Genomic DNA, 21,296 nt, shown 5'->3' with positions numbered 1-21,296 from the left:
TTCAAAAGAAAGAATGAAAGATAACAGAAAAAAAGGAGTTAATTAAATTAAACAAAGAATGGAATTTTTGAAAAAAGAAATAGGGTTTTTTAAATAAAGAATTGAAAGAAAGCTTACTGTTAAATATTATTAGTAAAACATGGAAATTGCTACGTTAATTAAATGTTCAATATATTCTATTATTAAGTTAGTATTTATTGCATTGATGGGATTTATAGCATCAAGATTTTCTGGATTTGATGAAAGAATGAGAGGGGGTTGGTCTAAATTAATTTTTACTTATTTTATGCCTGCAATTGTATTTTATCAAACAGCAACAGCAATTGATGAAATTAAAGAATTAAAAGAATTATGGATATTACCAGTTGCATGTTTAATTCATGGAATATTAGAATTTTTTATACCATTAATAATTGGATATATTCTTAGAATTTCTACATTAGATAATAGAGTTTTTGCTTTCACACTTGGATTTGCTAATGTTATGTATATTCCAATGGCAATTGTAGAAGCATTAACTAATGAAACTGATGAATTAGGAAATGATGCAAAAAATATAGCTTTCAGTTATATTTGCACATATCAATTAACGTTTATGATAACATTCTTTGTTCTTGGGTATAATTATATTAATTTTAATGTACGTGATGAACAAAAATTACAAAAAAAGAAATAGAAATGAAAGAAATTAAAATTGAAAAGGATGTTAATGAATTAAAGAATGAAAATATAATTCAAGAAAATAATAATAATGATAATAATAATGATAATAATGAAAATCATCAACCACAATCAAATAACTCTGACAATACTATTTCTGTTAGTAATGAACATGTTCATGATACTAATGGAGCTACTATTAGTAATAATGAAAGAAGAGTCTCACTTGATGAAAATCATTCAACTAAACAAGAATCTAAACAACGGTGTTCATCGTTTACACAACCTTTCATTAATTGTTATAAATTACTAAAGAAAATTGGTTATTGTATATCTCAACCGTTTATTAAAATATGGATGAAATTACCAGAAATTATTAGATTTTCAATTAAAAATTTATTTTCTATTCCAACAATGGCTGCAATCCTTGGTGTTATATTTATGTTAATTAAACCAATTAGAGACCCTTTACTTGTTTCAGGTAATTGGAGTATTATTGGAAGATGTATTTCCTATTTAGGTAGTTGTACTGTTTTTTGTGCATTATTCCTTCTTGGAGGAGCACTTTCAAATGGTCCACGAGGTGGTACCATTTCTACATGGAAAATAATGATTGGTATTATCGCTAGAATGGTTATAATACCAACAATTTGTTGGGTTGCAACTTATTTATTATATAAATATGAAATATTGCCATCTAACAAAGTGATGTATTTTGTTCTCCAAATTGAGTCATTTGCACCTCCAGCATTAAATAGTCTTGTTGTAGTTAATGTTTGTTATCCAAATGGAACAAACTCAACTTCAACTATATTGTTTTGGTCTTACATGTTAGCAATTATCTCTTTAACCGTTGATATAATAATTACTATGACAACATTAGATAATTGAATAGTAAATATTTGTATTAATTCACTTAAAATTCTTTTTATACCGTTGAAGTAATAACAAATTCTTCTTAAACAATTTAAAAGAAAATCTCAAAAATATACGTTATAAGTTATTATGGGAGGTCAGTTATCTATTGAAGCGAGATTAAAATCTATAATCCCTCAATTAACCTTCGACTCTCACAAAGGGGCGTGTGGTAAGGTTGCTATTATTGGTGGAAGTGTAGAATATACAGGAGCACCTTATTTTAGTGGTATAAGTGCTTTAAGAGTTGGTTGTGACCTTGCACACATTTTCTGTCACCAAGATGCTGCTATAGCTATTAAATCATATTCACCAGAATTAATAGTACATCCTTTCTTTAAAGAAGATTATGATACAAATGAAGTATTGAAATGGTTAGACACAGTACAAGCTTTGGTTGTTGGTCCTGGATTAGGAAGAGACGAATCTGTAATGGAAGCAACTCTTTCTATCTTAAAACAAGCAATAACTAAAAATATCATAATTATTCTTGATGCAGATGGGTTATTCTTAATAAATAATCACCTTGACTTAATTAGAGGAAAAAAGAATATTATATTAACTCCAAATGTTATGGAGTATAGAAGACTTTGTGATGTACTAAAAGTTTCTCATAACACTCCATGCAATAAAGTAGCTTTAATGTTAGGGGGAGTTACTATTCTTCAAAAAGGTCAAGTTGATGAAGTTTCAAATGGAAGTTATACCGTTCATGTTAAACATGTTGGATCTCCACGACGTTGTGGAGGACAAGGTGATGTATTAAGTGGTAGTCTTGCTACTTTTGTTGCTTGGAGTAAGTTAAACCAAGACTTTCAAGATGAAGATTTAATTTGTTGTTCCGTTGCAGCGTCAGCATTAGTTAAAGAGTGTAGCTCATTTGCATTTACAGAAAAACATAGAGGGGTTATAGCAAGTGATATTATCGAATCTATTCCCAGTGTTTTTGATCAGGTATTTGGACAAAACAAAATTCAGCTAATTTATGAATGAACAACATAAGTTATTTATACTTAATTAACTAATTTTTATTAATTCAGTAATTATTTTATTTTTATAAGAAACAAATAACTTTATCTTCATACACAATAAGAGATAAGATACATTGATATATTCTTTCTTTTGAATAAATATAATAAGACTTACTACAAGAAAGACATTTTTTGTATTTTATAATAAAGAACAGTTTAATTCATAAAACTTTCATTAGTATTATTACAGCACATAAAATTTAAATGCTTTTACTTAAGTTTATGTTAAAAAATAAAAATGAAGAGAAGAAGAAACTTAAAAACAAAAAAAGAAAAGGTTTTATTATGTGTGCTGATTTATACCAAACAAATACTAACCCTTTAAAGTTAAATACAACACTAAATGATGACAAAAAAAAACAAAGTATTACATTAAGAAATGTTGATGGAAAAAGATGGGTAGATGAATCAATGGCTGATTGGCCAACAAATGACTTTCGTATGTTTGTAGGAAATTTAGGAAAAGAAGTAGATGATACAATGCTTAAAATATTTTTTTCTAAATATCCATCAGTTCAAAAAGTAAAGTTTGTTATTACATAATGTCTATTAAAATAATATGTGTTAATTCTTATTTAGAGTAATTATAAATCCATACACAAATAAAAGTAAGGGATATGGTTTTGTTAGTTTTTCTGATCCTAATGAATATCTTCTTGCATTAAGAACATTAAATGGAAAATATATTGGAACACGTCCTTGTAAATTAAGTAAAGGTAAATGGGAAAAACGTGCTGAAAAATCTTCAACCAAAGAAGGAAAAAAACCAAAGCTACCTAAATGATTAATAATTAAAAATAAATTAGTTATGTTGAAGTTTAGGTCTCCCAATTGCTAAGGCACAAGTAATATTTTGAGTTGGGTCTGTAAATTCTATCCATTCATAATGAATATTATTCTGAATTAATATCAATGATAGTGTTGATAAAAATTTAACGTCATCATCATAAGTTTTTTCTGTTCCTATAGTACATACTAATTGATGATATTTAGGATCAGCATCAGTAAGAATTTTAAATTCTAATTTTCTATAGTTATTAGATTGGATAGAATATTTGGCTTTCTCTATCATTTGTGATATTAATTTCTTAGGCACTTCTTCATCATCACTATTTACTTTTCCCTCAATGTTCTTCAATACAGGAATAACATCACCAAAAGACTCCACATCAATCTTTTGTGGGGAAATACCATTAAAAATAATTGCACCAACAGGACAAACTGATGCACAACAACCACAACTAATACAACGTTCAGGAAAAGATAATGTTGATTTCATATGAGTACTTGTTAATACCTTTGTGGGACATACCCTAATGCACTGTAAACAACCAATGCATTTATTAAAACTGACTTGAACAGGACATTGCATATTAGAGTGAAAATCTTTGAGATTGACAAGACACAAAAATGATAAGTTTCAAAACAAATCATAAATCAGAAATATTATATAAATTTTAACTACAAGGAGTTTGAGAAAATAAAACTTCACAACAAATAAAAATAGATTTGTCTTAAAAAATTGTTTCAGAATTATTTTAATGTGATTATTATCTTTACTCTTTTGGTGAAACGAAAAGACAAAAAGAACTTAATAATAAAACAACTAGGATTATTACTCAATGAATAGCCGTACAATACAAATAAAAAACAATTCATACGAAGATCCCTTCACTCAAGGATATGCTTTACAAGGACTGATTGATAAAGGGTCAGAAGGTATAGTTTATTCTATTTTACACAAAAAATCAGGACAATTACTGGCATGTAAAAAAATTGAAGTTGGAGAGTCAAGAATAAATAATCTAAGAGTACTACAAGAAATTAGACTCTTAAAATATTTAAACCATGAAAATATTATTCATTTAGAAGAGTATCTTTTTGCTCAAATTGAATCTATTAATACTGTTTTTCTAGTCTATGAACTTTTTCCAAGAAATTTATCAGAGAGTATCAAATCAGGAAGGATTACTGCATCCACACAAATGAAATATATTGTTTCACAATTGGCTTCTGCATTATATTATTTACACATTAATAATTTTATTCATCGAGATGTTGTTTGTTTAATATATTTATTCCTGGTTTTCTTTAGATAGAACTAACTAAGTAGAAACCAAGTAATATATTAATCAATGATAGGTTTAAAATAAAGTTGTGTGATTTTGGGTCATGTAAATGTTTAAATCAAAAAGAATCATATCCAACAGTTTGTTTTTGAAATTCTAATATGAATATTAAAATAAATAATGTGATAGATTCAAACTGTATGTACCAAAATTTATATGCCACCAGAATATTTTTATGAAGGAGTTGAAGAAAATACTACTATCGATATTTGGCAATTGGGTTGTGTTTATACACAAATGATTTTAAGAACACCACCATTTAAAGGTCATTCTGTAAGTTCTATTAAAAAATCTATTTTGTCATTAATTAAACCAGAAGAAATAATTAAAATTAATAACAATGAAGAAGTAAATGAATCATATGGGTTAAAAGAAACTAAAACTATTTTACCTTATTTTTTTAGAACATTAAAAATTGATTCTTCTTCACAAGAATTAATTTATGATATGTTACAAATAGACCCATTAAAAAGAATTACAGCAATTGAAATTCTACAACACCAATCAATTGCTATGTTTAAACAACCATTAGGTGAAAAAGAAAGTCATGAATTTGAATTTGTAAAAGGAAATGAAACTTATGACGAAATTGTTCAATTAATAAAAAATGAAATGTAATTAAATATTGTTTGTAATCATTTTATTGCGTTGTTTCATCCAATGATATAATTCCCCAGTAATAATTTTTGGAATTGAATGTACTTCATTAACACTTGGACATCCACAAAGAAATAGTGATGATTGTATTTCATTTTTTATGAAATTAACATAGTTTATACATGCTTCACTTCCTTCTAAATACAACGAAACAAATGGCTTTGTTATTGAAGCTAACGATGCACCTAATGTCATTGATTTAACAATTTCTAAGCCATTACGAATACCACCACTAGCAATAATAGGAAGTGAACATTGAGATGCTTCCCAAATACTCATTGCAGTAGGAACACCAAAATCCCATAATAATTGACCAAGTCTATTTTGTTGATATTGTTTTTTCTCTTTAGCACGAAGACATTCAACACCAGCAAAAGATGTACCACCTATTCCAGCAATGTCTACTGCCTTCATACCTAATTCCTGACAAATCATTACATCTTTTTTCATCATTCCATGACCAACTTGTTTACCAATAACAGTACCATTCCATTTTGAAATAATTTCTTTTAAACGACAGACATCAATTCCATTTCTATCTCCTTCTGCTTGAACTAATTCTTGTTCCCAATTTAAATGGACCGCAATAGCATCACCTTTAATCATAGCTATTAAGTCATCTAATACTTCTCCATATTCTGTTAATTGAACTGATCCTATATTTCCAATAATAAAAGCATTTGGTGCACATTCTCTTACAACCCGATAACTTTCGAGTATTTCTTCATCATTACTTTCTAATCCAGACCTTTGTGATCCAACTCCAATAGCTACATTTGTTTCATTTGCTGCAATGGCTAATGTTTTATTAACTATTTTAACGTCATTACTTCCACCAGTCATAGCACCAATAATGAGTGGGATACTTAATTCTTTATTAAAAAAGTTAATTTTGGTTTGAATTGAACTCAAACTTTGTTTTGGAAAACATGTTTTTTCAAGAATTATATCTTCCAAATGATTGCTTTGATGGCTTTGAGTTTCGTTATTACAACAAAATTTTAAATGGTCTAGCTTTCTACTTGGAGTTAAAGACATAATGTTTATTATGTATTTTTTAGTTTAAAGAACAAACTTTTAATTCTTCTGTTTGATGAATTTTTAAATTTATAGAAGAATTAATAGTAGTTCTCTCATATTATTTATCTCATTTACTAAAGTTTATGTGTATTATAGAACAAAACTAATTATAGAGATGAGTTGATATAATGAATATTTAGAATTTCTTATTTAATGTAAAAATATCTGTTTTGTTTTATTTATTTTAAAGAGTCTTTTTTCAATATCTGATTAAAATTATATTGAATTGTATGTCTTCTAACTATAAATTATAAAAAAATAATTTAAAATAAATGAAATGATTTTTATAAATAATCTAAATTCAACACTATTTAAATAATGAAATATTATAAACTAATTGGAAAGACTAAATAATTTATATAAGTGGCAAAGTACTTAATATTAATGAAAAAAAAAGATAATATTAAATCAAACGATAGAATAAATAATATTGAATTTAATATAATTATCTTCAAAATAAATAAAAACATACAAACAAAAATGAAAAACTATCAATATACACTTATATTCATTAGGTTTTGTATTTAGCTCATACTCAGAATTATACTAATATAGCTTTTGACTATATACTTTCATTTAGACTAGAATTTAAATAAAAAAAATATAAAAGAATAAAAACATTATTTATTACTTAGAGAAATGACAATTATATCCTTTATTTTTATAAGAAAAAAGAACTTAAAATTATAGTAGTTTATGTCAAGGTTATTTCATAAGAAAACACCTCAAGAAATAGTCCGAGAACAAAAATTAAATATTTCTAAATCTATTAGAGAAATTACAAGAGAGTCTAAAAGATTAGAACGTGAAGAAGTAAGATTAACAAATGAAATTAGAAAGATGGCTCGATTAGGAAGAACTAATACTGTAAAGGTAATGGCTGCCGACTTAGTTAAAACTAAAAAACAAATTGATAAACTTCAAGTTGTTATTGCACAATTAAACTCTACTAAAATGAAATTAACAGAAATGAGTTCAATGGTTGCTGTAACTGAAGCAATGAATGGTGTAACTAATGCAATGAGAAAAGTAAATGAAGCAACTAAATTACCAGCAATGCAAAAAGTTATGAATGACTTTGGTTTGTTTCTTTCTTGTTCATAGTAAAATATATTTAATTCAATGTGTAATATTGTAAGGTATTAATCACAATAACTATTACTAATTTCATAGAAAAACAAAATGCTGAATTAGGAATTAAGAATACAATGGTTAGTGATATGGTGAACGAAGGATATGAAGGAGATGATATTGAGGAAGAAACAGAGCTTGAAGTTGATAAAGTATTAACTGAAATTGGATTAGATGTTGAAAATGGTCTTAAGCCAGTCCCAGAAACTCGTCAAAGAAATACTAGACTTAAAGAAAGAAGACAAGTTCAAATGGAAGGTGGGGTTAAAACAAGGAACGAAGGTAATGAACAACCTGAAGACTTAGACACTCCAGGGTCTCGAGTTCCTAAAGCATTTAACGAAGGAGAAGACGATGAAGATGAAGATGATATTGTTTCAAGAATAGCCAATCTTTAATTCAAAAGAAATTCTTTGAAATTCTCAGTTATTATTTGAATTAATAAAAATTCAATAAAAAAGAAATTTTATAAATTAACAGAAACAACAGTGTATTTATGTGAAATGATATTCAGAAAAAAGAATACTTGATTTTCGGAACCATTTTATTTCTCTACAACAAAACACAACATTTTCTTTCTTTTGAACTTTTACTTTTTTTCTTTAATTTATCTTTATCTGGGGTTGGTGTAGATGTTTTAGTATGACCATTACCAACACAAACTCTCACTGCTTGAATCATTACCTCTTTCAATCCTTTTTGTGTTTTAGCAGAACACTCACAAAAGCCATCACATTCAATATTATTTTCTTTAATAAATTCTTGAACGTCGTTAGGAAATATTGGTTTTTGATTTTTAGCTTCTAATTTCTTTATTTCTTCAACACTATCCCTTAAATCTGTTTTTAAACCAACAACTAATGTTCTACTTGAAGGACAGTGATGTTTAACTTCAGGTAACCACTAAATAATTAGTCTTGAACATATTTTCTTAAATTAAAAAACAAAACTTTCTCTGCTATATTATCTAATGAAGATTGTTGAACAACACTATAACATAATAAAAACACATCTGTTGATGGATAAGATAATGGTCGAATACTCTCATATTCTTCTTGACCTGCAGTGTCCCAAATAGCTAATGAAATAACTTCATCTCCTAGAGTAACTGTTGTACTATAATTGTCAAATACTGTTGGAATGTATTCTTCAGGAAATTCATTTTTTGTATAACAAATTAACATGGATGTTTTACCAACTGCTCCATCACCAACAGCAACCAATTTGACAGACATTTGACCATTTCAAAGTTCATAGTTTTTTTTTTTTTATTTTATTTTTTATTAAAAGTATTTACTAATGTATTTTTCTTTTCATTCTTATTTTTAGTTACTATTTAAATTAATTTTATTTATTATTTTAATAATATTTAAATAATAACGTAATTACCAATACTTCTCTTTCTATTTTCATCTCTTCCAAAATATTAGAAAAAGGCAAAAAAGATATTTTGGTAAAAATAAATACAATTGATTTACTCATTGTTGATGAACTGACTCATGTCCTTCTTTTGAAGAAATTTGTGTTTCTTCTATCATCATATCATCAAAAGAATCAAATCTAACTCCTTTATAATTCGGAACATTATTATCTAATTCATTGTTTTCTTGGATACGACACCTAACCAAAGGACTCCTATTATAATAAGGAAGGGTTACTGCTCTAGGATGAGTAAAAATAATAGTGTTTGATTTTTGTAATTTAGGAAATTTCTATGAAATAAGTTAATTACTAAAGTCTTGAAAAAATTATCAACAAACACTTATTTTCATTGAATAAGCACCACAATCCCAAGAATCAGTTATATTATAAAATCTATCTTTTTCAAAGATATATTGTCTTGAATGTAAGTCCTTTTCTATTCTTGTAACTACACAACTTTGTTTTACTTCATACCACCAACGAGTTAACCGTGGTAAAACACAACACCGAATTGTCCAAATATGACCATTACTCCATGACATTTTCCGTTCAACTCCATCATCAAAAACAATATATAACTCTTCACCATATGAAGTAACATAATGAATTGAAAAAGTAACAGGTATGTCCATGTTTTCTTTGTTTAAATCAGATCTCAAAATCCTTGAACATAAATAAGACGTTTTGTTCATTAATAATCACCAATTAATCTTGTTGTCTCTTATTCAAAAAATAAGAAACATTAGAACAATTTTGATTTTTACTTGAGTTCTAAAATTCTTGCTTGTTCTATTTTTTTAATTCTATCTTTTTATGAAGAAGAAATAGAAGAAAAAGAAATTCGATGAAGTAAGAACAAACACTATTAAAATAATTATTTCTATTATGTTATTATACGATAATATTTTTGATTATGAATAAAAATTGTAATTTTCATTGGGTTATCAGTAAAAATAATAAGCTAATACTTACTTGTTTCATAGTTAATAAAATATCATTAGTAAATATAATAACTAAAGAAAAGAATAAAATATATCCTATTTCATGGTTCAAGATTTAAACTTATTAGTTTATTTTTTTTCTAAAATTCAATATTCATATTCATTATGTAATGATGGTAGTTTTATTTAAATTTTATTATTCTCCTTTAATATTTTTATTAAATATCATTGTTTTCATGATATTTGTTAAAGCTACTTATTTAGTATTTCTATTATTTCATCAATTCACTATCTTTTAAGCAATTGAACTAAATAGTTATTATCAAAAAGATTCTAACTCAATGAACAAAGTTTATTCTTCTAGTTGATAAAAAAAAATAATGTTATTTACGAATTAATAAGATAAAAACAATGGAATTTGAACACAAATAATATTTATTGTTAATTATCAGTTATTTGAGGTTTCTTTAAAGTCTTTTCTTGTTTGTTTTCATTTGCCTTTTTAAAGGCTTCAAAAGGGTCTTCACTGTCTTGCATTTCGTCAAAGTTTATTTTACGACTAGGCGTTTTTTTAACTTTGTTAGTAAAGTTATATACGTCTGATTCATAATATGATACATTAAATCCAATACTAGTTGAAGAAATACAAAATAATTGAGAAGTCATTTGCCTTAAAAGACCAATGAACTTATCATTTCCAGGATTTGGAGTAAGTTCTTTTAATTTATTAAGACAGAGGAGGAGAGCTTCATCTATTTTAGTAGAAGCATGAACAACATTTACAAATGGAGATATATCGGAACCCTTATAGTTTTCCTTAATAAAGAATTTTGTTAATGTATTACGAATAATATCATTATGATTTCCTACTTCGTTGAACTAAAGTATAAATATTGTTTTGTTAATAGAACAAAATAAACCTAAAAAACAAACTTCACGCTTATTTTGATATTTAATATTTTCATAGAACACAATATATTGAAAATGAAGATCTCCTATGTCTAATTCATCAAAGTTGTTTAACTTTGTTGCTGTAGTAATATTATTTCCATTGATTTTAATTGATGTTTTTTTTGTCCTTGGAATAATACTTACATCTCCTCTTAAATTAACTTGAAATAATGCAATTAATGGTTCAGCATTTGGTGTTAGTCTTATAGAACATAATGAATGACTTCCAATACCATATTCTTTTTCTGGTTTAAAATATAATCGTTGTTGTTCTTTTGATTCTTCTAATTTAGCAATATAACAAGAACAACCATAGTGGTAATCCATTTGTGAGAAATTTTGTTTTATAGCAATTTTAGAAGGGGACATGATATGTTCATCTTTTGTGGAAGTAGTGTCATTCATCCTTGTTCTTTTATGTTTCTTTTTTTAGTTATTTTAAGTTTTGAATAAAAATTTTTTTTAATTATGTTTTAAAAAACAATTCAATCAACTTTGATTCAAGCTTGAAGGAATAACACATTCCTTTCCAAGTAGTTCTAACTCTAAATCAGAAAACATGTTAATACCTTGACTTAATGCAGAAGTAATCTCTTCAATATTTACTGCTTTAAATGATGTTGCTTTCATTCTTAATTCATTTACATCATCCCCAAATTCTTTTAATAGTTGTGTTAAATATTTTTTATTTTGGTTTGCAATTCGTTCTTCTTCATCAATGCTATAACTACCATCCTCTTCTTCACTACTTTTATCTTCTTCTTCACTACTTTTATCTTCTTCTTCACTAGTTATATTGTCTTCTTCACTACTTTTATCATCACCTGTGCTAACTTCATCATCTTTTTCCAAATCTATTGATAAATCTTCTGACATTTCTTTTGTAACTTTATTATCTGAAGAAGAGTCGTTTTCAGATAATTCTGTTGCAGTCTGCTTATTTGTTGAAGGTACTGATTGTGATAACAATTCTTGACTATTAGATTCTTGACTCTTATTAAGTGTTGTTTTTATAACTGGTTGATCGCTTAGTTTTGACTCAATTTCCATTGTAGGTTTTTCAACTTCTTTAATACTTGGATGGGTGGATGATGATGACTCACTTGATGATTTACTACTTGAACCAGATGAGGAGGTTTCACTTTCTGACATGGGATGTGGTTTTGATTTAATATTTAAAGAAGAATCAGATAATGGTTTAACCTTAGTTGTATTTTTAACTGTAGACTCATTACTTGAAGAAGATGATTCACTTTCTGACATTTGTTCATCTATTTCTTTATTATCTAAAATTTGAGAAGAAGAGACAGACGAAGAAGAGACAGAAGAAAATGGAGATGATGACGAAGATGTTGAGGATTTACTTTCTGACATTTGTTTCAGGGTTTAAAGTTCTAATTATTTTGAGATTAATTTTATGAATAACAAGAATTTTATATAAAAGTGTTATGTGAAGCGGAAAGGTTATTTCTTTTGTGGCAAAGTTTATAACGTACTAACATAAGTACATTATTCGTTTTGTGTCTTTGATGTTAAGAGTTATTTATCTATTTAAAAATAATAAGATTAAAAAAAAAAATAAAAAAGGTGTGGTTGTTGTTAGTAAACTAAATTCACTCAATCTATTTTATATGATAACTCTTTTTCTTTAAGAAAAAACAACTTATAAACTATTTTCATTTTTAAACATCTTTTTGATAACAATATTTTTAACTACATCAGTTATTAAGTAATTGTTATTAAATAACACAAATTATGAAAAAAAAACTAAAAAAGCTAAACAAAGAAAGTCAGAGAAAATGACAACAAATATTACAGAAATTATCCCATTGTCAGAAAGTAATCAATTAATAATTTACTCAAACAAACGAGCATCAGTAATAAATATCAGTACTACAGAAATTACTTGTAATGTTGATTTATCTGAAAATACTGTACTTACATCATTTCATAAAACTTCTCAATACCAAGGAAATCTTTGTGTAGTTTCCATGTCAGGAACCGAATTTTATACATGCAAAGAAGGAGTGTTAGAGTATATTGGAACAGTTCCACAAGGAACTGAATGTAATGGTCAAGTATTTACTTTTACAGACTGTTCAATGCAAGAAAATCAAGTTGTATTTTCTACAACAGATGGATCAATTCTTTTCTTTGAATATTCAACATTAGACCAACAAGCAATTATTCCATTAATCCAAAACTCTATTGAAACAATTGAATATACACAAAACAATGGTATGTTATATGTTATTGATACAAATGGTACATTCTTTTCTCTTGAAATTAATAAAACATCACTTACAATAAAAAGGTGTTATGCTAAAGAAGATCTTCATTCATTTATTCCAATTTTTGATTCTAAAAAAGTACAATTAATACCAACACCAAATGGATGTTTATTATTAATTAATGGCAATGTATTAGAATACATTAAAGATATTCCATCATTATATCTTTATACTATTTCTGATGCTCAACATGCATGTTCAATTAATGGTAAAACATATGTTTGTACATTAAATGGATTATATGTATTTACACAATGTGACAATGAATCAATCCAATCATTTAAATTAACTTCTCCAACACCTGCAATTAAAACATTAATACAACCACCTCAAGTTGTTATATTTACTTTAGATTCAGTTCATTTAACACAATTGCCAGTAGTTCATTCTAGACAAACAATAAATGCTCATAAACAATTACCAATTAATTACAAATTATCAAGAATGTCACATGAATATACTTTAGTCAACTTAGTTTTTGGATCAGGTAAATCTTTGTATGGTATTGATTCTAATGGAAATATTTTTTATTCATCAAATATTAATCAACAAGAAACAACATTATTTGGTAAAATTAATGTCTATCAACCAGGTTATGCTCTTTCTTATATTTTACCAAATAAATTATATGGAGTTTTTGGTATGGGAGAAAGTCTTGAAGTTGCACATCTTGAAACACATCAACACGTTACTACTGCCTATCTTTCTTCTGATAAAAAACCTGATGAATGTATTACTTGTATTGATGGAAATAAAATTGATCAATCCCTTTTTGCTGTTGGATTTTATAATGGAATGGTTGCTACTATCAATACAGAAAAAGTATTATTTAAAACATTATATAGTCATTCTCATAGAGTTGTAACAATCAAATACATTAACAACATAATTGCTTCATTAGATGAAGATGGAAATTTCATTATGGAAGATAATCAAGGTAAAATAGCTAATAACCCAATTAGTTTTGATGTTTTTGGAATGATGTTATTAGTTGTAGAAAATAATTCAGTACAACTCATTAGTCTTAATGACCTAAGTGTTGTGGCGTCATGGGAGATTAGTTCTAATATTATTGATGCAAAGTTTTCAGTTTGTTTTATTTGAATTTCTCAAAATAAATAAATGAAGATTTAACACAGTTTAGTGTGATGGTATGCATGTTGTTGTTGTTTCTAAAGAACGAATAGTTATTTTAAAAAGTAGTGATTTAGGTGTCTTAAATTACATCTCAGTTAATTCAATGTTATCTACTTTAAAATTAAACGCTGAGGTTCATTGCATGACAATCTCAAAAGAAGTACCATGCCAATTTGCAATATCTCTAACTGGAGGATATTATGTTTTAATTGAACCAAAGAATTATAAAGAATGGAAGTATTAATTTATCACTATATTCAATTCAAGTTAACACCCTCTTCTTCATATTTTTTATTACCCATCTCTTCTTTCTTTAAAACTAAACCAACCCAGATTAAAAAAAAATTTATTAAAACAAAAATTATTAAATCTCTATAAAACATACATATATCATTACTAAAAATATTGATCAAATACCTTTAATAACTGACTATAATTTTTAATATCAGTTCATGGAATTTAGTCAAAAATTAAAATAGCCAAAAACTTTATTATAGTTTTTGTTATGACAAATTCATAGGTTATTAATTTTATCTTTGCCTAGATTATCACTCCAAAAACTCAGTAAATAAGACTCTCTTAATATTACTTTATAAAGAAGTTCATAATACCAATAAAAAGAATAAAATTTTAAAGTCTTGTCTAAATCTATCATTTGAAAAATAAAAGGCAAAGCCTTATAAAAATGAGCATAACACCCAGAAAATTATTAATGATAGGATATTTGTTTATATAAATATTATTCTTGATATTTACAAAAATGAAAATTAGTTATTACACATACTTTATTTTCAACTAATATTATCCTTCTCTTAAATAAAACAAATACAAATTATTAAAAATAAATTTATATTTTGTATTACAAAAAAATAATTATATAATCTAGAAATTCTATGTTATATTTCATACTTGAAGTTTTTGGTTTAGACAAAACCAAATACTATTATGTTTGATATGTCTTATAAAAAATTGTCATTAACTATTAAATTTTTAATGAAAAGTAAGAAAAGTCTACATTTGACTATGGTTAATTTCTTATCATTCAGCATTATTTTAATTTATAAAATAACCATGCTTTTCGTATAAGAATTATTCATCAGTTCATTGACTAAACCAACAAACCGTAATATTGCCTTATCAGTTTACTCAAAATAAAAACAAAATAAATTAAGTTGTCATTTTGAAACAACAATACAAACAATACCACCAATAAGAATCAAAGTTCCGATGGCAAAAAATAGAAAGTTTTTCCATCCCCTTATTTCTCCAAAGACTATGATTCCCCATAATGCAGACAAAAGACCAGGACCAGCACAAATCAATGGATAAGACACAACATAAGGTAAGTTAGTATTAGCCACAAACCAACAAACTTGTGCAATAGCCCACATTATTCCGCTGACCATTCCTGGAAGTATTGTTTCCCTGTAAATGAAAGGCTTATTTCGAAACGTAATAATATAACAAATGAAATAAAATGTGGAAGACAAAAAAATGCCCAAGAAATGAGCTAACACATAGTTTATTCCTTCTGGTGAAGCAAGGCCATTGTCTTGTAAATACTTTGCTGGGTCAAATGCAGAACCAAACAATATCCCTGAGGCAATAGCTAGTATTAACCCAACAATCATTTGTAACCATTTTGGCATTGCCTTTAACAATTTGAAGATTGGAGACTCTTCTTCTGATACTAAAATAGTGGTATTTTCTTCTTCTGATCCTTGTTCAAATGCTTTGTCATTCAATTCTTTAATGTCTTCTTCTGGGTGTTGAATTTCATCACTACTTCTACTCGAAGAAGAAGAATTTTTAGATATTTCAACTTTATTTTCTTTACTATTTGATAATTCAATTTCGTTATCTTTAGCTTCTGCCTCCGCTTTTTTCAAGGCTTCTCTTTCTGCTTTAGTAGATGTTTTAATTAAGGCATAACAAGGAACACTACAAGCTGCCAACACTGCACCAACACAATTAAGCCAGAAAATGTTTACATTATCTTTATCAGCATTTAGTCCAAACCACCCAAATGTCCCAGTTAACCACCCCATAACCATATTTCCAACACCCCAAATACCTGGTCCAAGTGAAAGCCCTATTAACTGAATCACTGGAACACAAAGTAAGTTACCAGTACACCAAATTAACCCTCCTAACATGGCAAATGGTTCAAAATAAATGGTTCCTTTATTAATAACATTGTAAAACAATAGAGAAAAAATTCCTACAATAAGAATCCCAATACTCATTACCCATTGGAAGAAAAACCCATCTCCTGTTGGAAATTTCTTCACTACAGTGAAGTTACTACCAAAACATAAAACAGCAACTATAACACAGACATATCCTAAGGCTTCATTCTGTTCATCAGCCATATTTTTCACAATCTTTTTTTTTCCAAGAGAAACTTGTTCCTAAATAATTTTATCTTTTCAATATAAAAAGATACGTTAATTATCAAAATCGAAAATAATCTAAAGCTTTTATAAAAATAAAAGTATAATATAAAAGAAGAAATGAATTAAAAGTCTTTTCCATAATCATACTCCATTGTTGGAATGACTGTTGCTAAGAACTTTAAGAAAATCATTAAATAAAGATCAACCCTTGGTGTTTTTCCATCAGCAATCATTTCATCAACGCGTTTTTTCATAACTTGTGCATGTCTACAGGGGTGAATATAAATTTCTTTAATATCAAGGAATGGGTGTGTGTCTGTAGTAGCAGTTTGACCAGCATGTGTAGCACTTAAATCTTCAAACATCTGACTCTCAGTAAGAGGTTTATGATCTTCATCATATCCAAGTAACCATACTTTAGGAGTTCTATCAAAATGAGAGTAAATAATTGAAATATCATATGTCCTTGTTTTGCCAACATCCACAGTTGCAACAGTGTCATCAGCTTCTTCTGATAATTCATCAGCATCAACAATATCATCAGCATCAACAATGTCATCTGAATCTTCTTCAAAAACTTCTTCTGGTTTTTCTTCTAATGGGACTTCAAACTCTTCTCCATCTACAATAAGAGTTTCAGTCTTAGTTGGAGGACCTCCTTGGGCTCTTGTTGCACACCTAATATTTCGAGTAATTAAAAATTGCTTATCAGCAGGGAGGTAGTCTACAGTTTTTTTACAATCTGAGGCTCCAACCCATTGCCACGTTCTGTATTTATTGACAAGGAAATCTCCTGCATTAACAAATTCTTCAGGAGTTAAAACACCTTTTTCAATGAATTGACTTTCTGTAAGTGTTGGCTTTACAAGATCAACTGATTTTGTATATGTCTCATAAGCCTTTCGTTTAAGTGTAGAAAGTACAGACATCTTTTATTTCTGCTTTTAAGAGATTTTTAAGTTCCTTTTTTGTTTATTAAATTATGTTATTCTCTATAAACCATTTTTTAATTGTTTATTTATATTATTCTTCTATTAATTTATTTTTTGAAAATATAATGACACTTATTTCTTTAGTCCAACGGATAAGGATTATTATAAACAGATGTACATAAAATAATGTATAAAAGAGATAATGTTGATTCTATTCAAAATGATTATTCTAAATAGTCTGGTAGATATCAATTGTAGTATATAACATGACTAATTAAAAATAATATATAACTAAAAATATTTTTTCATTTTCTATTGAAATAACTAAACAAATTTTAAATATATATTTTGAGTAGCATGGCAAAGGAAGTTCAAGTGACAAATAAAGAGTTTGTGTTATTTAAATAATCAAATATCTATATAGAAAAGATAATGGAAATAACATAGCCAATAATAACATAAAAACAATAATAAAAACATAATGGTTAATATGTAAATAAAATATAGTTATCCTCTGTTCATGCTTATTATGTATTATTTAATAAAAAAGTACATTGGATGTGAATATTTGAAATGAAATAAAATAAATCAACATTGAATTATGTCCATTTTTATTTCACCATTTCATTCATTGGCAGATGAACAAAATGGCTGTTCATATTCTCCGTTGTTTTGTTTTTATTCTTTTTTATTTCATTTTCAATTTATTCAAGATTGAATCATTTCATTTCAATTACTATAATTCGTTTTGGCGTGAAACGATTTGGAAGTTGTTTTCCACAAAGTGCATTTGTTATTCCTTCATAATTAAATGAAGATTATTTACAAAATGAATGTGTTTTATTATTTTCTTTATAAATAGTAATATCATCTAGTCCAAATGCAAACAAACATGTGATTGATTAAATAAATAAAATGCATATTGTGGTTGATTAATATCAAATTTCATCATTCCTTCAATTCTTCCATTTGATTTTAATGAAAATACAAATGATTGTGAATCATATATCCAACTATCAATTTTATCAATTTTCTCATTAACATATCCTCCAAATTTATTTCCATCTTCATCTTCAATAACAATTATTATATATTCATTATTCTTTGATCAAATACTGATGTATATTCTTTCCAATCATCAACATCTGAATCAAATAGTATATTTCCTACTTTTCTATTTGTCCATTCTTCTATTTAATTAATTTATTCTATTCCTCTCATTCTTGGCAATCTCTCTTCTTCTTTTATCTTCTCTTTTTTAATACTTCCTAAATAATATTGATAATTCTTATTAACATCATATATTGATTGTTGAATATTTGGAAATGTTTCTACTACTTCTTTAATTAATTAATTGTTTTTGTTTATTAATACTTTCATTTTAATTTAATTTGATGTTTATAAGTTCAATTTACCCATTTAAATAGTTAAATACACTTTATTAACACATCATGTCAATCATTATTTTTATCATTTTAAATTTTGATCATTTTTGTATTAGTTTTTATAATAACAATAATTATATAATAAAATTAATATTAAAGAAATAATAATATATTATTATTTCTTTTTTTTGTGTTTTTCAATAATTACCAAGAAAAAATTATATTTCTATGATATTAGATAATAATAATATTTAAAAGGATAATAAGCAACATATAAAACAATGACACTGTGCATAATATATAATAATTTAAATTATAGTATCATTTATTTAATACAAAAATATAACCCACTCATTATTAAAGAATAAATAACAATAAATGATATATATTAAAGATATTACAATTTATCTATAAAGAAATAATAAATTTTTCATATAATAAATAAATTTGATAAAAGATAAATTAAAAATTATATAAAATAAAGAATATATTTAGAAATAACCAACAAAATAATTTTTAATTAATTAATACGTAATCAACAAATAAAAGAATTACAAACAACGAAAGTAATAATTGATGTTATAAATAATATAAAACAATAATTATTAAAAAGCTAAAATGTTTAATTTTTTATCTAAAAATTTCTAACAAAGAATGTGTAATATTTAGTGTTGTAATAAAATTAATTTCAAAATGAATATTAATAGAGAAATGTTATATACCAAAACCACCAAAATATTGATTTCTTAATGTAATAAAGTTTTGTTAATATTCTATTAATTGAAATAATTTCATATAACTAAAATTTTTTAATTAAACATTAATAATTTTCAAATAAAACATAAAATTAATATTGCTTATAAATTAATGAAAGTAAGTTATTGACTAGATAGATGTTTATTAAATACTACTACTCCTTTAACCTTTATCTATATCCTATTGCTTTAATTTTGATTCTTTAAGAATTGTCTTAATTCAAGTTCTTCATATGAAACTTTTTCTTAAGACTAGTGAATAATGTGATGGTTCAACAAATAAATTGTTCTTCTCCTTTTTAAATACAACAAAACTTTTCTTATTGACCAAAAAAAGATAGATCTAATTAGCCTCTAATGAATTCAATAAATTGTAAATCATTTTGAATATAACTCATTTCAGAAAACGTTAACTTGAATTTACAGATACTTAGCAAGAGGTTCTTCAGATAATTTATCTTTTCCATCAGTTTCTTTTGCAATTACAACTGTTTGTTGATAAATGGTTGTTTGTTTAGGAATTTGGTAATTGAAAAAAAATTTTTCACATAACTCTTTTACTTGGTTTTGTTCTTCTTTTTTAAATATTAAATAATTTTCCATTTCAGTACAACGTTTATTGCACTCTTCTAATGACTTATATATTTCTTGGTTAATCATAAAATCACATGGAACTTCTTCCTCCATTTTTTTATCATTTTCGTTTTGTACCTCTCTTTCTTCTTCTAGTCCAACCTTATTCTCTTTACCAAACTGAACAGTTTCTTCTTCATCTTTAAGTCCATATACTTTCTTTCTGTATTCATTATATTTGTCAGTTTCTTCTTCAGAAGGTATATAGTTGTCAATTGTTTCTATTTTTTTAATTTCTTCTCTAGCTTGTTTAGTTGTCATAACTCCTATATCAGTCTCTTTTCCATCTTCAATATACCTCTTATAATTTTCTATTCCTAGTGTTGAATTTGATAATTCACCAATACCAACTATTCGACTCCCATCAAATGCAGTTGTTTCAATAGTTAAATCCCAAGCAACTTTTCTTCTATCAACTTGTTTTATATTTGAAGAAATGTCAACTGATTTAACAAGTGATATATATTCTTCTTGTCCATTTACAACTTTAACATACTTATTTACTATATATCGTTCAAATATTGCGGTATCTGCATAAGAAAGGGCGTTCTCTCGAGTGATGTATAACTCTTTCATTTGTTTAAATGTTAATGGTTTTCCTTTGTCTTTCCTTCCTCTACTTTTAGGTGTTCTTGTACTTCTTGGTCTTTTCTTTTTCCTTTCCTCTTTTTCATCTTCTTCTGTTCCATCTTCTTCAACACTTATATCTTCTTCATCAAGAAGGTCTTCATCACTATGGTATTCTTCTTGATCATCAAGAAAGTCATCATCTTCTTCTTCTGTTCCATCTTCTTCCATTTTTTTTGTTTTACTTCTAGTAACTCGTCGTGGGATATCAGACATTCTTTAA

The 21,296-nt window shown here is 26.3% G+C and overlaps 14 protein-coding genes and 1 pseudogene across 14 annotated transcripts; 6 read left to right on the top strand and 9 right to left on the bottom strand.

Annotated features, from left to right (window-relative positions):
• The first annotated feature begins 139 nt into the window (after positions 1-139).
• On the top strand, positions 140-1,551 carry EHI_194460 (annotated as a pseudogene).
• A 114-nt stretch (positions 1,552-1,665) lies between these two features.
• On the top strand, positions 1,666-2,568 carry EHI_194450 (uncharacterized protein; the record flags this gene model as incomplete). Its single annotated transcript, XM_649602.1, has 1 exon — positions 1,666-2,568. One exon carries the CDS (start codon positions 1,666-1,668, stop codon positions 2,566-2,568), a length of 903 nt encoding a protein of 300 aa, XP_654694.1.
• A 242-nt stretch (positions 2,569-2,810) lies between these two features.
• EHI_194440 (RNA recognition motif domain containing protein) lies at positions 2,811-3,390 on the top strand (the record flags this gene model as incomplete). The annotated part of the gene is made up of 2 exons (XM_649603.2): positions 2,811-3,133; positions 3,186-3,390. The coding sequence occupies 2 exons, from the start codon at positions 2,811-2,813 to the stop codon at positions 3,388-3,390; spliced, it is 528 nt and encodes a 175-aa protein (XP_654695.2).
• An 18-nt stretch (positions 3,391-3,408) lies between these two features.
• Positions 3,409-3,978, bottom strand: EHI_194430 (uncharacterized protein; the record flags this gene model as incomplete). The annotated part of the gene is made up of 1 exon (XM_649604.2): positions 3,409-3,978. One exon carries the CDS (start codon positions 3,976-3,978, stop codon positions 3,409-3,411), a length of 570 nt encoding a protein of 189 aa, XP_654696.2.
• A 250-nt stretch (positions 3,979-4,228) lies between these two features.
• On the top strand, positions 4,229-5,353 carry EHI_194420 (protein kinase domain containing protein; the record flags this gene model as incomplete). The annotated part of the gene is made up of 3 exons (XM_649605.1): positions 4,229-4,666; positions 4,720-4,815; positions 4,865-5,353. The coding sequence occupies 3 exons, from the start codon at positions 4,229-4,231 to the stop codon at positions 5,351-5,353; spliced, it is 1,023 nt and encodes a 340-aa protein (XP_654697.1).
• On the bottom strand, positions 5,354-6,430 carry EHI_194410 (isopentenyl-diphosphate delta-isomerase, putative; the record flags this gene model as incomplete). Its single annotated transcript, XM_649606.1, has 1 exon — positions 5,354-6,430. The coding sequence occupies one exon, from the start codon at positions 6,428-6,430 to the stop codon at positions 5,354-5,356; it is 1,077 nt and encodes a 358-aa protein (XP_654698.1).
• A 738-nt stretch (positions 6,431-7,168) lies between these two features.
• EHI_194400 (SNF7 family protein) lies at positions 7,169-8,001 on the top strand (the record flags this gene model as incomplete). The annotated part of the gene is made up of 2 exons (XM_649607.1): positions 7,169-7,553; positions 7,646-8,001. 2 exons carry the CDS (start codon positions 7,169-7,171, stop codon positions 7,999-8,001), a joined length of 741 nt encoding a protein of 246 aa, XP_654699.1.
• Positions 8,002-8,078: 77 nt separating this feature from the next.
• On the bottom strand, positions 8,079-8,838 carry EHI_194390 (Rho family GTPase; the record flags this gene model as incomplete). Its single annotated transcript, XM_649608.2, has 2 exons — positions 8,079-8,506; positions 8,554-8,838. The coding sequence occupies 2 exons, from the start codon at positions 8,836-8,838 to the stop codon at positions 8,156-8,158; spliced, it is 636 nt and encodes a 211-aa protein (XP_654700.1). The 3' UTR covers positions 8,079-8,155.
• Positions 8,839-9,081: 243 nt separating this feature from the next.
• Positions 9,082-9,657, bottom strand: EHI_194380 (uncharacterized protein; the record flags this gene model as incomplete). The annotated part of the gene is made up of 2 exons (XM_649609.1): positions 9,082-9,315; positions 9,364-9,657. 2 exons carry the CDS (start codon positions 9,655-9,657, stop codon positions 9,082-9,084), a joined length of 528 nt encoding a protein of 175 aa, XP_654701.1.
• A 750-nt stretch (positions 9,658-10,407) lies between these two features.
• EHI_194370 (uncharacterized protein) lies at positions 10,408-11,322 on the bottom strand (the record flags this gene model as incomplete). The annotated part of the gene is made up of 2 exons (XM_649610.2): positions 10,408-10,845; positions 10,900-11,322. The coding sequence occupies 2 exons, from the start codon at positions 11,320-11,322 to the stop codon at positions 10,408-10,410; spliced, it is 861 nt and encodes a 286-aa protein (XP_654702.2).
• Positions 11,323-11,406: 84 nt separating this feature from the next.
• Positions 11,407-12,291, bottom strand: EHI_194360 (uncharacterized protein; the record flags this gene model as incomplete). Its single annotated transcript, XM_001913596.1, has 1 exon — positions 11,407-12,291. The coding sequence occupies one exon, from the start codon at positions 12,289-12,291 to the stop codon at positions 11,407-11,409; it is 885 nt and encodes a 294-aa protein (XP_001913631.1).
• Positions 12,292-12,716: 425 nt separating this feature from the next.
• Positions 12,717-14,589, top strand: EHI_194350 (uncharacterized protein; the record flags this gene model as incomplete). Its single annotated transcript, XM_649611.1, has 2 exons — positions 12,717-14,297; positions 14,353-14,589. 2 exons carry the CDS (start codon positions 12,717-12,719, stop codon positions 14,587-14,589), a joined length of 1,818 nt encoding a protein of 605 aa, XP_654703.1.
• A 931-nt stretch (positions 14,590-15,520) lies between these two features.
• Positions 15,521-16,717, bottom strand: EHI_194340 (uncharacterized protein; the record flags this gene model as incomplete). The annotated part of the gene is made up of 1 exon (XM_649612.1): positions 15,521-16,717. The coding sequence occupies one exon, from the start codon at positions 16,715-16,717 to the stop codon at positions 15,521-15,523; it is 1,197 nt and encodes a 398-aa protein (XP_654704.1).
• Positions 16,718-16,863: 146 nt separating this feature from the next.
• EHI_194330 (autophagocytosis protein, putative) lies at positions 16,864-17,670 on the bottom strand (the record flags this gene model as incomplete). Its single annotated transcript, XM_649613.1, has 1 exon — positions 16,864-17,670. One exon carries the CDS (start codon positions 17,668-17,670, stop codon positions 16,864-16,866), a length of 807 nt encoding a protein of 268 aa, XP_654705.1.
• A 2,563-nt stretch (positions 17,671-20,233) lies between these two features.
• Positions 20,234-21,289, bottom strand: EHI_194320 (uncharacterized protein; the record flags this gene model as incomplete). The annotated part of the gene is made up of 1 exon (XM_649614.1): positions 20,234-21,289. The coding sequence occupies one exon, from the start codon at positions 21,287-21,289 to the stop codon at positions 20,234-20,236; it is 1,056 nt and encodes a 351-aa protein (XP_654706.1).
• Between the last annotated feature and the right edge of the window lie 7 nt (positions 21,290-21,296).

Source organism: Entamoeba histolytica, genomic scaffold, assembly GCF_000208925.1.
Source record: "Entamoeba histolytica HM-1:IMSS scf_1104750519211 genomic scaffold, whole genome shotgun sequence".
Taxonomy (NCBI): Eukaryota; Evosea; order Mastigamoebida; family Endamoebidae; genus Entamoeba; species Entamoeba histolytica.
Note: the sequence above shows the minus strand (reverse complement) of the source record. Positions and strands in the feature narration are given on the sequence as shown.